Source organism: Sminthopsis crassicaudata, chromosome 5, assembly GCF_048593235.1.
Source record: "Sminthopsis crassicaudata isolate SCR6 chromosome 5, ASM4859323v1, whole genome shotgun sequence".
Lineage (NCBI taxonomy): Eukaryota > Metazoa > Chordata > Mammalia > Dasyuromorphia > Dasyuridae > Sminthopsis > Sminthopsis crassicaudata.
In genome coordinates, this window is record NC_133621.1 from 19901181 (window position 1) to 19916070 (window position 14890).

At 39.1% G+C, this 14890-nt stretch overlaps 1 protein-coding gene across 3 annotated transcripts in view; it reads right to left on the reverse strand.

Annotated features, from left to right (window-relative positions):
- STT3B (STT3 oligosaccharyltransferase complex catalytic subunit B) overlaps positions 1 to 14890 on the reverse strand; it is an 82792-nt gene that overhangs the window by 26605 nt on the left and 41297 nt on the right. For all 3 annotated transcript variants that reach the window (XM_074267277.1, XM_074267275.1, XM_074267276.1), the window contains exons 4-5: positions 4337 to 4402; positions 260 to 359 (exon numbers count right to left, since the gene is read on the reverse strand). In XM_074267277.1, the coding sequence (XP_074123378.1) occupies positions 260 to 359; positions 4337 to 4402 (166 nt within the window). The remainder of the gene's footprint in view (positions 1 to 259; positions 360 to 4336; positions 4403 to 14890) is intronic.

Consider the following 14890-nt stretch of genomic DNA (forward strand, 5'->3'; position numbering starts at 1 on the left):
TGAAAGATATTTATGAGTTTTATACTACATGTCCTTTTCAGGAGGGAAAAGAAATTTAAAAGGACAGACTATAAGAATCAAACTCAAAATTAACTACTTAAAAATAGGAGTAATTAAAACAGGATTTCTATCTGATTGTTTGGGCTTTTCTCTTAATGTAAGTGGTGTAAGAAATCACCTGTGAGACGCAACTTGAAAGGACCTCAGTAAAAAGCATTTACAATATAATTCTTAGCTGCCAAAGGCAGGTGTCACTCACCTATGTAGACCCTCTTGCTATATCTCTGCATCAGCAATAATACGAACACGTGCAGTGGAATAAGGTTTATGATAAACACGTAACCGCCCCAAGCAGAGACCTAGGAGGAAAAACATGTAAAAATGAGATGACTAGTATAAACACATTGGAAAATTCTTAGTTACCTTCCTGATGGTCTAGCCAAGTAACAAACAGATTACTCTGAAATACTTGAAATGTGAATATTCCACATGGAGGAAGCCTATTTTCATGACCTATAAGTTTTGTTAAGGCTCATATGGTCATCCAGAACACAAATCCAAGGCATTTTTTTTCCCCAGTTACTAGCAAACTCAGATCATGATTCACAGGTGATTTGCTCAGGTATACTTGAATGGATCAAAAAATTGGGAAACAAGAAAAAAAGCTAGCAATTATTTTTACTTGAGATGAAAGCATATGTGAGTTGCTTAAACACACACACACACACACACACACACACACACACACACACACACACACACACACACACTACTTGATTTGCTTTTCATTTCATGGCAAATTACTGCCAAGAATACAAGTGTGTTAGAATGCCGTGATCTGCCAAGCACTTGGTCAAGAAGAGGACTGAGAGGGCTGCAGAGTGTGCCAAGACCAGCACAATCTATTGTTGCCAAAGAGGTGTTTCTCCACTGCCCAGGAAAAGAACTGAAGGCTGATCTTGACCATTGCAACCATGACTGCCAGGGAGACAGAGCAGTCCACAAGAATCCTCCACGCATTTTCAATCTGACTACATTCTTATAGGTAGAAGAAAAGAAACGATGTTTGGCCAAGCAGAGAGATGTCTCTCTAAAACTACTTTAAAGAGAGATTAGAGTAACCTGTAACTCTCTGAATAACGACCAATTGGAATTGTTTTAATCAGGCTAAGCACTCCCCCAAGAAATCTTAATCTCACATATCACGTAATCAACAGATTGTTTGTTCACAAACAGAATGGTCAACTTAACCTCAAGCTGTCCAACCCCCAATGCTCTAAATGGGAAGTTACAATTTATCACATATACCACAGGATGCAAGTACCTCATTTTTAGAAAACTTTTATTTAAAAGTTACAGTGAGAACTGCCCAAAACACAATCCTGGCTTGATCAATTGGCACAATGGGAGACTGCCTCACTGCCAGACAGCCCAGAGTGTCCATCCTCACCCACTTAGCTGCTACCAGAGAGCCCGTGCTGGCATGGCCCCTTCCTGAGGGGTTTCCCCGGTGCACCTCTGGCTTCAACCCTCCTCAGAGCTGCCCAAGGGAGTCTTCCTACCTGCCTCTAGGACATGTGACAGAGCTCTCTCTCTTTGGCTTTTAAGCCCCCCCACAATCCTCTCATACTTCTTCATGTCCACTGGGGCCTCTCCTGCCTTCCCCCACACCACATCAACAGGATCTGTAAAGAAGTGGCTCAAGCACCTCCAGGAGGCCCAGACCAACACTCCTGCCCGTGTCCTTCCCCTTACTCAGCAGAGACTTGACTTTTTTCCTGCCTCCATCACGCACTCCCACACTGGACTATGGGGGCTCCCTGAAGATAGGAATGATTATCCTTCCTGGAAGCCTGCCACAAGAAGTGGATGAATGGGGGCATCTGGACCCAGAGGGCCTGGAATCCAACCTTGGACACTTAACACTTCCTAGCTGTATATTCCTGGGCAAGTCATTTTAACCCCAACTGCCTCAGAGAGGGGGAAAAAAAAAAAAAAGGGAATAAATTGCTGAATATATAAATAAGACATGTTAGAATAGCATAGGCCAAGAGTAGATCAGGAAACTACTCTTGTAACTCCTCCTGGTCTGTATTCTCTTCTATAAAATGAATGGTTTGATTGTGGAGAGCAATTTGAAACTATGCCCAAAGGGCTATGAAAGTGTGTATACCTTTTGAGCCAGCAGTGTTATTACTGGGCCTGTCTCCCAAAGAAATCTTAAAGGAGGGAAAGGGACCCACACGTGCAAAAATGTTTGTGGCAGCCATTTTTGTAGTGGCCAGAAACTGGTGGCTGCCCATCAATTGGAGAATAGCTGAATCAGGTATGGAACATAAATGTTTTGTAATATTATTGTTCTGGGGCAGCTAGGTGCAGTGGAGAGAGCACCAGCCCTGAATTCAGGAGGACCCGAATTCAAATGTGATCTCAGACACTTCACACTTCCTAGCTGTGTGACCCTGGGCAAGTCACTTAACCCCAGCCTCAGGGGGGAAAAAAAAATATTGTTCTGTAAGGAGGATTTCAGAGAGGCCTGCAAAGACTTGAACGGATGCTAGGTGAAGTGAGCTAAACCAGATCATTGTGTACAGGAACAAGAATATTATGTGATGATCAATTCTGATGTACGTGGCTCTTTTTAACAGTGAGGTGATTCTGGCCAATTCCAATAGACTTGTGATAGAAAAATGTCATCTGCCTCCTCAGAGGGGACTATGGAGACTGAATGTGATCACAGCATGGTATCTTCACCTTTTTTGCTATTGTTGTTTGCTTGCTGTTTTCTAATTTTTCCCCTTTTGATCTGATTTTTCTTATGCAGTATGATAAATGTGGAAGTATGTTTAGAAGAATTACACATTTAATCTATATTGGATTACTTGCTGTCAAGGGGAGGGGGGAGGAGGGAGAAAAATTTGGAACACAAGGTTTTGCAGAGTTGAATGCTGAAAACTTATCTCTGCATGTATTTTGAAAAATAAAAAGGCATTACAAATTTAAATAAATAGATGAATAAATGGGTAGGACTAGAGGTCCTCCAAAATCCCTTCATCCAATAAAAATTTTTGCCTTTGTATATCGCTCCCTGGCTAGGTAGCTAGGAGAGATAAGTACTTCAAGTATTTTTCCAGCTCTTTCCCCTACATTTATCCTTTTGGGGGCAGATTTCCAAGATTCCAGGGAAGTCCAGCTTTACCAACTCTTATTAAGTAAACTTCATTACTGTTTCTCTTAAGTTATGGTTCAATAATCCAAATAAGACAAAAAGATATCCTCTGAACAAGTTATTCTTTTGTCCAAACTGCTTTGGGTGGCATCTATATTCAAAACCAAAAGTATATTTTCGAAGACCTAAGGATGTTTAGGGAGTTGCTCTATTTCTTCTGGAAGTATCCTTGGCCAAGATGGCAAGTGCCCAAAGGGGAGTAGCAGCCGCTGGGTTTGACACGCCTTGAGATTTCTGACCTTATGTCCCCCTAATATGAAGGATGTCTCACTTTTCCATCTCCATCTGAGTCCCCATAGACTGCCTCCCTAGTGAGCATCCCAACAGCACGAGCAGCAGCTTTCTCTTAACAAGAGCCCAGAAACCCCTCTCCTAGCTACCCTCTGCCCTCATGCTCCAGGCCCTTCTTGCACTTTTCTACCTCTACCCCATCCTTAATCCTTACTCTCCTACTATAGCTTAGAATTCTTTTAGGCCCCTCCAGACTCTTCACACCCAAATAAGGATGATTCTTCTCCCCACAACCTAATGGGTGCTAGGACCTGTGTGTCTTCATGCTCTTTCACATTCTCTTCTAAGAGGAACAGTTTACATTTCTGCTGCCATGGTCAATTACTTTTTATTCAAAAATCCCCCATCTCTGCAGAGTTCCCAAGAAAGCTATCCCTGTGCAAGACAGAGGGTTCCCTGAAGTCCTTGTGTTGGAGGTCTTTGAGGCAACGGTATAAGTTCCACTTGTTCATCAACACTTGATATTTACTTTCTTTATGCTTTAATGGATACATAGAAACCACTTTGTTTCCCTTTTCTTTCTTGGTGCCCTCTGAGCTGAGAGCTGTATTGTCCACAGCCCACGATCAAGTACAATGACTAGTTAAGGAACCAAGTATTTACTTGATATACCAGTTGCCTAAATATGCTAACGATAAAACCTTTATCTTTACAGGCTATTTAGGAAAAAATTTCACATGAAAGAAGTGAACAAATCTAACAATTCTTTTTAAATAAAAGTTCAAGACACCAGTAAAACGTCATTAAATAAAAGAACATATCTGATTCTTTGCTAAAAGATTAGAAGACCATATTTAAATTCAAATAATGTCTTACCATATAGAAGTAGGATAAGCAGCAGCAAATTGTCCAAGAGACTGACCCAGTTTTTACAGATTTCACCTAAAACAAACAAATAACAATTAATTCAAACCAGAATACAAGGAGAGAAGAATAATTCAACAAAATTTATGAAGGACCTGCTAAGGTTAAAATATCAAAAGACACAAATAAAAAGAACACCACAATTTCTACATTCAAACAAAGCAGGGATAGTTGTCAATGGAAATTCCCCCCATTCTCATGGATGAAAAGAAGTGCCAGCCTTTCACTGTGCAGGACATGGGCTGCCCAGCATGGCAATGGCCCAGGAGCACACACTGGAAGGTACACCTCAATACGCAGATGTGTGCAATGTACAAGCAACCACAGAGCAATTTTCTTCATGACATTTTGACATATTGATCTTGATATTTCAAAAAAGCTTCCCCCCCCCCCCCCGAGGACTTCACTTTGCTAATTACTATCTTCAATCAATTTGGGAACTATAGAAACACTTTCTACATGAACATTACATGAAAACAAACCTGGAAAGTCCATCAAGAAACCAGACTTTCCTCTTTCCATCCCTCAGACATATCACACATCGTACACACGCATGTCGTGCCCTTTCTCAGCACCGGCCATATGGAGCAGAGGCCATGAGCCGGGACGAGATAACCCTGACTTCCAAGGACTTTGTGTGGTGGTTGTTCAGCTGTGTCCATCTCTCTGTGACCCTAAGGGGAATTTTCTTGGCACAGATCCTGGAGGGGCTTGCCAACTCCAGCTCATTTGATGATGAAGAAACTGAGGCAAACAAGGTGAAGAGTCTTGTCTAAGGTCACCCAGCTATTGTCTTAGGCAAGTCAAAATCAGATCCTCCTGACTCCACTCACACTCTATCCACTGAGCCACTTTGCTACCCTTCAAGGACCATATATAGAACAACATTTTATGTGTGTGGGGGGTGTGTATCTACATCCATTATCAACACACATCCAGAACTCACTAACTGTAGCATCAATGTGATTCTTCAGCAACACAAAAGATTATTTTCTAGGTTTCAAGATCAAATTTGTTATAGAAGTGATGACACCACAAGAGAATGACAAACTTTAGAGAAAATAGAGACTGACTATATAGTCAACTCTTGAGTGTGGCAGACAAAACATATGATTAATACTTCTATATTAATACTAGTTGCAAGCAACAACATTTTTTCATACTGTCAATGGAATTTCAAATAAAATTCTTTTATCTCAACCTCCCCCCAATCAAAACAATCACCTCCATAGTAATGCTTACTGTTATCTGTACAAGTCTTACTTACGCTATTTCCAGCAAACAGATATTTGAGACTAAAGGCTTTCAGTTACTACATAACATCCATTTGTAAAGGTTTTCCATCAACATGATCATAAAATAAGTTGCCACTTGGAAACAGGTGTGAGTAAAATCCCATTAAAATTAACTATAAGATACTTCCAGCAAATCTACAGTTGAAGAAATGGAGGCTCTTTGGCCTGAGAGAAGCCTGGCAGGACGTGGGAGGACAGCGATTAAATGCTATTGTGGAAAGAAGAAAAGAATCCAATAGTGGAATGAGAGCTAGTTTTGGAGGTGGGAACCCGGGTTTCAATCCTTGTATTGGGAACTATGTGTGACCTTAACAGAGAGGTCCTATGACCTCTCCAGAACTCAGCCTCATTGGTAAAACAAGCAATTTGGCCGAGATGATGTTTCAAATCTGCTCCCATGGGCCTGTGGTGGCTTATTCTGGTTGGACACAGGATGACTAATTAAAATATGGGGAAATTTCCCTACAGATACTAGACAAAAAGGACCTGGGCTGCACTGGAAACTAGCAAGTTCCCCTCTCAACAGAGGTCTTCTCCAAAAGGCCAAGTGACCACTTGTTGGGGGATAATGAAGGGGACTGTCATCAGGCCTATAAGCTCCATTTCTATGAAAGCTCTAGTGTCATGACTCACCCCCTATGGAGAAGACCGAGTCCCTAAAGTTGTCATCAGAGACCAAGTTTTTGGCCAGTCTTTACCAAAATGGAAAAGGCTCCCAAGCCAAGGCCTCCTGATGAAAGGTGCCAATTTGGCTTATTCTGGAGCAGTACATCGGGAGGCTGGTCCTTGTACTACCCACAGCCAAGTCCTGTTTGCTAAATGAAGTGAAGCTACATCTCCTCTAGAAGCATCAAAATGGTGGCCCTCAGGCTGACTAGACCAGTGACAAACAACAGGACACCGTGCACATCAAATAGATCAAGGTGTCCAGGGACCAACTATAAAGCTCCAGTAAAATGACCATAGGTTCTGACTCTACCCACAGAATGTTCACTGTGAATAGCCAAGATTCCATGGTCACAAACCCCAGGGACTGTTTGGCTGAAAATTAATTTGTTGAAAAGAAAAAATACCTTACTAAACTACTGAATCAAGAGATAATGACCTGCCCCTCAGCAGGTTCAATGGGACAAATGCCTTCCCTCCACCCCTAGCTGGCCCCACAGGGTGTAAATGAAGGGGAACACAAAGGTTTTAAAGTCAAAGTAGGATCAAACAGACTCAAATGTCTTAAGGAAAAATAGGCACAAAACAAACTGTTTTCACCACAAAATAATATACCTACAAAGAGAGCTTTAAAATTTACAAAGCAATTCAAATATTTTCCCCATTTTACAAAGGGGGAAGTGGCCAATCTTTTAACTCAAAGATGAAGGTTTGTTTTTTTTCCCCTAACATGCCAGGACTGATTCCACCGAAGAAGAGAAGTGGTTTTAAGTGGATGGAAAAACTTAATAATAATAATAATAATAATAATAATAATAATAATAATAATAATAATAATAATAATAATAATAATAATAATAATAATAGGGGGGGTAGTTGGGGGATGACCCACTCTTCCTTTGTAAGCTCAGGAGCAGAATAGCCAGACCTGAATGCCCTGGTCTGAGGAGGCTAAGGCTGCTGGGTCAGGCCTGAGCAGCAGAAAAGGGAGTCACTCAGGGATGCTGCTGCCAGAGCTGTTCATAAAGGAGCAATTATACCTTAGACTTTGACTATGGTCTGCAAGAACCATGCCTGAAATCCCGAAGACCTGAGTTCATCTGGCCCAGTTACTAGCTGTGTAAGCCCAGACAAACCTGTCTGCCTCCATTTCCTGAACTGTAAAATGAGGATAATAACAGCACTTACTCCCAGGGGTGTTGTGAGGATCAAATGTAACAATATTTGTGAAGAGCTTAGCATAAGGCTGTCACACAGGGTCCCTTGGGTCCAGCCATTCCATTTCTCAGATGGATTCCTCCTCTATAAAATGACAGGCTTGGACTAGCAGGTCTCCAACATCTCTCCCAGATCATCATCTAGTATACCATGGTCTCCTCCTTTCCCTGGCTCTATTCTAACAACTTTTAAAAATTTGAATTGGAGATGCCAAGAATCGAGCTCTCTGCTGGTCTGATGTGGAGGAAGGGTCTTGTTTCTCCAGCTCCTCAGGCTCTGCAATAGCCATTGGTGTTTCAAGACAGCATCTATGCAAACACATCTGAGGATGCTTCTGAGGGGGCCATCTGCTCCAGCAAGCATTGATGACCAGGCCGCACTTGTGATTGCGGGAATCATTCAACTTTTGAAAACTATCACTTTAAATACCATCCTGATTCTGTTTACTCTCCCCACCAAATCATGCAAGTCTTTCTGAACTTTTCTAGATTGCTCAGGCTTGTAATTTATTACAGCACAACATTAGTGAATTCAATTTCTAGAAATGAGTTTACTCTAACAGAATTTTACAACAACTTAACAAGGGGGCAAAAGCTCTTATGAGATTTTACCTGTATGTAATCTATAAATTAAATTTCAACAAACAGGAAACTATAATGAATAATTATTTTAATAAAGATTATAATGGGATATTAATATATCATTTACAAATTATATAACTTTTATGAAATTTGGAAGACTGACTCACTGAAATTCAAACCAGAAAAAGTAATTCACAAGTTCCTGGGAAGTCTAAGTACAAGAAAGGTTGTGGTGTATCCCACCATCCATAATAAGAACAAGGAACTAGACAAAGTGGTTCCTGTGGCTCCTCAAGTAAGAAGAGACAAAGAGGAAGAATTTCAGGGTGAAAATGCCAGAAGTGATGAGGGACCAAGATGTGCTCAAGAAGAAGAAAAGGCTGTCAATGCCTAAGCTGGCTCTCCTGCCCACCTGCCCATTGGTGTCTTCTTCAGCCAGTTCCACTGTTTTCCTAATCCAGTGTTAGTTTCCATTTTCAAGTTTCACAGGGTTGATTTTAGGGGAAAAAGAAGCTTCACCCTTTCACCTGTACTTAGTTTTGAGGGACTTTGGGGATCCCAGAACATCAGGATTTTATTTATATTTTATTATATGAGATTTGGGTACACTTTAGGTTAAAAGTGGTTCTCTTTAGCAAAGTTCTAAGAAGGTAAATTACACACGATACAAATCAAGAACATTATAAAATAGACTACAAGCCTGTCAAGTACTAATAACACCCAACTTGGCTTCATGAACACAAGTTACTTCATAGCTTTACATTCCAAGAAATATGCAATCATATATCTTTAGCTATATTTTGTAGAGTAGGAAAATATATCTAAAAGAATAAATATTTTTAGTACTTCTTTGTCTAAATTCACATTTTTAGTTAGAACTGAGAAGAATGAGTGGAAGGTAATGGATAACCTCTGGGTAACGAACACTGATATGGCAAATAGGAAAAGCTAGAGAGCAATGAATTTGAAAAACGAAGTAATCTTCATGCCCTGTATTTTGAAGTTAAAAACTATTGAATTAGAGAGGTTTAGAAAAATGACATGTTAATAAGTGTTCCTCTGAGTTTAAAATATAACATTATTACTGAGAGATTAGTGCCCATGAATTTTCTTAGGAAGCGTCAATTCAAATTTAATTGGAGTATTGAGAAAAGAATAATACAATTTTCTAATTTCTAACAGACACATCAAGTACTAAAATGAAAGTTGGAATTACAGGCAGTTAAATCACTTGAAACTCACTTTATTCTTTTTGTATTCATCATCCATTCTGACTTAGTAATCTTTACTACTGCATGTTAAATATTTAAGTAGCTAAACTTTGTCAATTAATAGAGTTGCAAAAATTCTATTTGTTTCACATGTTTGGAATATTTACAATTTGAAGAAGGACAAACTAATAGTGAAAGACCCAGCTACAAGCCATTTCAGGCTAATGAGGACATTTTCTGTGTCAATGATTTATCTTGGACTTTCTAGTTCATTTGAAAAAGTCTTAAACTAATAGCATTTTAAAGAGATGTTTTTATCAGAAAAACTCAGCTTACTACCCGGTCAACAATATTTAAAGAACAGAAATATCTTAAATCCTTGCTCCTAAAAAAGGATTTCACTAGAAATCTAAAGAACCTAACATTTGCATAGTAGGCTGTATGTAAATGCTAACAGCAGTATAAATAATCAAAAACCGGAAAAGGATTAAGGAGGAATTTAGTTTATTTTTATCTATTCCAGTTTGAAATATAAACTATATTTACTCATGCATTGTGCTCTTCCTTTCCCCTCCCTGCACATTCAGGCTTCAGAGAAGCTAATGTCTTCCCTATACCATTTCCTTCAACAATATTATTTGGAGTACCTTACTGCCAAAATGGTTGCTGTAAATGGAATTTAATTTGTCTTTGCAGAGCAGACAAGGCATTTAAGTGATAAAGTATAATTAGATACCATTGAGAAATGAGAATGACAATAATAAGGAAAAAAATGTAAGTTTACATATTGGCAGAGACTCTTACTTGCACATAACATGGTATATTTAGAAAACCCCAGTGAATCTGCAAAGAAACTGAATAAAATGATCAATAACAGCTTGATATGTAATAAATATGAATAATCACTAGTATTTACATGTAATACTAGTAAAAAAAAAACCACCATTCATTAAAATGAATATATTATGTCAGTGTTAATCTACTATGAATGAATGAATGATTTATAAGAATACATTCTATACAAGAATTAGCCACTGTTTATGATTAGGCCATGACCACATAAAAACACTAACTAAATTCATTTTAGTTATTTAGTGTTATGCCAATGAGCTTATCAAGAGCATATTTTATTAAGTTACATTTTGAAAGAATTTTTAAAAACATCTATGATCTCAAAGGAAATAACAAGAAAATGCTAGTATTAGTAGGTTTCAAACTGTATGACAGAGACACATACATATACACATGCACACGTAGAACAGACTACCACAGTGTATGTGTCCTTGGAGACAAAAGTATTACAGTTTCTTTTTGTGATAGCAATGTCAGGCTTGGGCACTGCCTTGAGGTAGCCTCAGAACTTTGGATCTTGACGAGACAAAACTAAATTGAGCCGACTTTCTCACCATTAGTGCAGGATACTGTGTCCCACAAATGTGCTTCAATGCTCACTTAATGTGCTTTCCAGTCAGTGGCTTTTAAGAATGAAGGAACTAACTAAGTGATAGCTCTTAAGAAGTCCATTTCAATGACCGTGAAAGATACTACAGTGGTTTGCTGGCATGGGAGTGGCCAAGTGTGTCCAGGATCATTCACAAGTTAGGAGTTAAATGTGGTAGAAAACACAGAACTAGAACTGACCGAGTCCTTTAGTCAAGTCGTCTTAATGACCTGCTCAGAAAACGATTCTGACCCTGCAGGGCTCATTACTGACTCTTCTAATAGGAGGCTGTAGGCTTTTGGGGGAGAAGAGTAAGTAAGGCCAGCTTCAGGGAGGAAAAAAGCTGCTAACAGATCCTATCACCAGCAAGACTTAGAGAACTGAAGGTTGGAAAAAGTTTTATTTTTTCAACCTTTGGTTAAATCCACTGTTTTCATTTAAAACTAAACTAAAACCCTAAGAGTGTGACACTATCAAAAAGTAAACCATCCCTTTCTCAAAAAATATTTTAGGGATCTTTCATTTCGAGTAAGCCAGAAATCTCACTCCCAATGACAAACTCTGATAAACACATTAATACTGATATTCTGTGAAGCAGAATGCCTAGATTAGAAGGGAAGGGAATAAGTCTTTATAAAGAGAGTCCACTGTGTACCAGGCACTGTACCAGGCACCAGGCACAACTTTCAAATATTATCTTAATTGATCCTCACAATAACTGGGTGAGATAGGCACTGTTATCCTCAATTTATAGTTGAGAAAACTGAGGCAGAGGTTAAGTGACTGTAAGTGACTTGGCCATGATCATACAGGTAGTAACAGATCCAAAAGATCAATAATACTTTGACAGTCTGGGAATTCATTTAATATCAAGCCCGTGGAAAACTTATGGCCTAAATCACAAAAACTGACTATAGCAAAAGTAGTAAATATTGCACATTCAAAGATGTAAAAAGTTGTAAGACTTACTAAGTCAATAAATTTAACCACTTGCTTTGAATCAAGTGCTCCTTATAATACTCTGGAAAAGCAAGAAATGAGTAGTGTGGTGTTTGATGACCCAAATCACTAATTATCGGCAGCAGGATTTCTTTTCTTATCTTTTTTGACAAAAATGGGAAGACAGCCTGGTACAATTCAGTATTTTCTACTCTTTAGTAAATTCAAATGGACGAGCCACCAAAAATCAAAGTTCCTCTAGAAAAGCAACTACAAAGAAGAGAAGTGGGGGACACTGTTTCTGGCTTTGCCTGGCAAAAGGCTCAGCTGAGTCCAAGCTCAGAGGCAGAAGACCAATGGAAACAAGGAGAAAGCTTTCAAAAAGGCCTTAAGGTGTGACCTGATGGAGGGGTGAGATGTGGTGAGGACACACGGGAAAATTATGGACAACGGCCTGAAGAAATGAAAGACTGTCCAGTGAGCAACACCGGTTCAATCCCCCTGATACAAATGGAGAGCTCACATAAGTTGACAGAAAAAGATAAGGGTGAAAAAGTTTGGTTCTCATGAGTCACCAAGAATCCTTAATGACAATCGAGGAGGAATGGGCAGTGAAAGACCTGAGCTGAGACATAATGTGATCAAAGAAGTCCGTCAGCAAGATTAGAACTTGTAGTACTGTACATGATGGAACAGATTAGAGACTAAGGGAAAAAGAAACCAAAGAAGAGACATGAGGACTGAATTATTTGAGTGGTGAGACCAATGGGAAAAAAATTTAATGTTAAGTAACACTAAAAAGAAAAGTGATGGGACATGATGAGATGATTGGACGTGAATAATAATAGAAGAAGTCAATGATAATTTAAGAGTGGGAATATTAAAAAGAGTTATGTTGGTTTGGGCCCTGAAGATGAATTAAGGGGAAAAATGATATAACCAACAAAATGTGTAAAACTGGCACATTTCACAGGCACAAAGATCTCTTCCTAAGGGACGGCAGAAGCCATAAGTGAATAATACAAGAAGGGAAAGAGGAGATGAGACAACAACTTTGGACGCATTGTCCAAAGGCACAGTTCTGGAGAGGTTAAGAGCAATGTGATCCAGTACCTACAGAAAGGTGATTTCATGGAGGTGGACCTTTTAGTCACACTCTTTAAAATCAAGGATTCCAAAGAGCTTTTGTTCATGTGAGTTATGTCACTGATACTTAACATGTTAGAAATGACAACACCTCAGTAATATTGTACAAATATTTTTGCTCTTTCAGGTCCCTAAAGGAATCTCAAGTATTTAGAGGGATTCTTGGGCCCCAGTCTGAGAACAATCATCCACAGAATAAAAACTGAAGAGGTGAAGGAGCACAAGGATTAAGGAAAGGCTTTGGCCATTATGGGGCTACTGGTTTTAGAGAAGAAATACACTTTGAAATGCCAGTTACAAGCAATGAAGAAACAGACAAAGCCAAGCTGCAGAAAAAGCGGAAGGTGGACACTGCAGGTTGTATTTGACAACATGTTTAGAGGCAGAAGAGGGAGAATCAGTAGACCAAATATTGGAGATACTCAGAGCATTGGGAATGAGATAGAGAGAACTGAGGGGACAAAGTTATCCCAGAGATGAAAGCTGTGGCTGAGGGCCCAACCTCTTAGCAACACAAGGCACAGGTTTGCTAGCCAGGAGAACTCATCTTGGCTTTTAAATAACAAAGCACATAAAACAGTCACTTATGGCTTGGCACATTCCTTCCCTCCTCACTGGAAATAGTACGTAAGACTGTCACAGAGTCTGCTCCATAGAGAAGCTGTAGAGACAGATTTAAATTATTGGTGTAATGCCATTGCCCCCATAACTGAATACTGAGATTACATAGTCTAAATTTAAGAGAACCCAAAGAGCTTTGATATACAATTAAAGGAAATGGCAATCAGACGCCGCAATATCATTCAGCAGTCTAAATAATTTGATTGTGTCAATTCAGTTAAACACAAAGACCTAAACTTCAGCTATACAAATGTCACCTGCATTAACTAGTTTATACTTTTCTCTTTAAAAAAAAAAAAGATAACGTAATAGTAGAATATATATCACAAATATCAACAGCTGCCGAGCTGACTCTGATCATATATATTATTTATTTTTAAATGTTCAAAAGATTACTTATTAGAAATGCATTTATATAAGCACATGAATAAGCAATATTACACCTTATAAATACAGATAAATTCTATGCTTGAGGGTACATTTCTGATTTCTCAATTGTTGATCATACATTTTAAAAATGAAAAACAAGTAGTACCTGAAAATGTCCAAGTAAAAGCCTTATTTTTGTGATTTGAACATCTATTATTGTTTGTCCATTACATTTTTGGTAGTGTGCTCAATTCTTACACAAATATATGTACTACATTTCCTTCAAGAAGCCCATCTCCCCAATTTCCCCCCCATTATCTGAAGCAGTACTTAAAGGCTGCCTGCCAGAACAGGAAAAGCAGACCTGAGCCTGAGGCCGCCATCAAGCAGCTACCGCTTCTAGGAAGGGTAGAGGCAGGGGATTACTTGAATTCTGAACTTGGCTCTCTAAAGCCAATCGGATATCCAGAAGGGAGGGTACTAGGTTGCTCAACAAAAAGTCAATGTTGTAGCCAGGACATTTCCAGAGTGCACTTGTTAAGGAGACACAATCTCCATAAATGAATTAATTCAGGATCTTTTCCTACCCCTTCAATTGAAAAAACATTTTTAATCATTTCTTATTTTCTCCACCTTGATTGTTCTTTTGGGTATATACATCAGCTACTGTTCCAAGTGTTCAGCCACAAAATACTAGCTAGGGTGACAAGTTACTATGGTGGGATATGTCAAGAATTTATGGACTGTAAGATATGAAAAAACTTCCTGAAATGGAACCCTCAAGGTAGAATAGAATCTCTATAAATTTGTACTGCATACAGTTTGAAAGACCAAGTTTTATCCTTCTAGTGAAATGGGGATAGAATGGCCTGACCATCTGAAGTTGACTCCTAGAAATAGCTAATCCAAACACTGATAAGTGAGTGTGAAATGAAGGCTGTGTTCACACTCCTACAAGACAAAGTAGCCAGGCCTAAACGCCCTACGCCAAGCTTAGGCTCTTCTACCATGGAGGAATG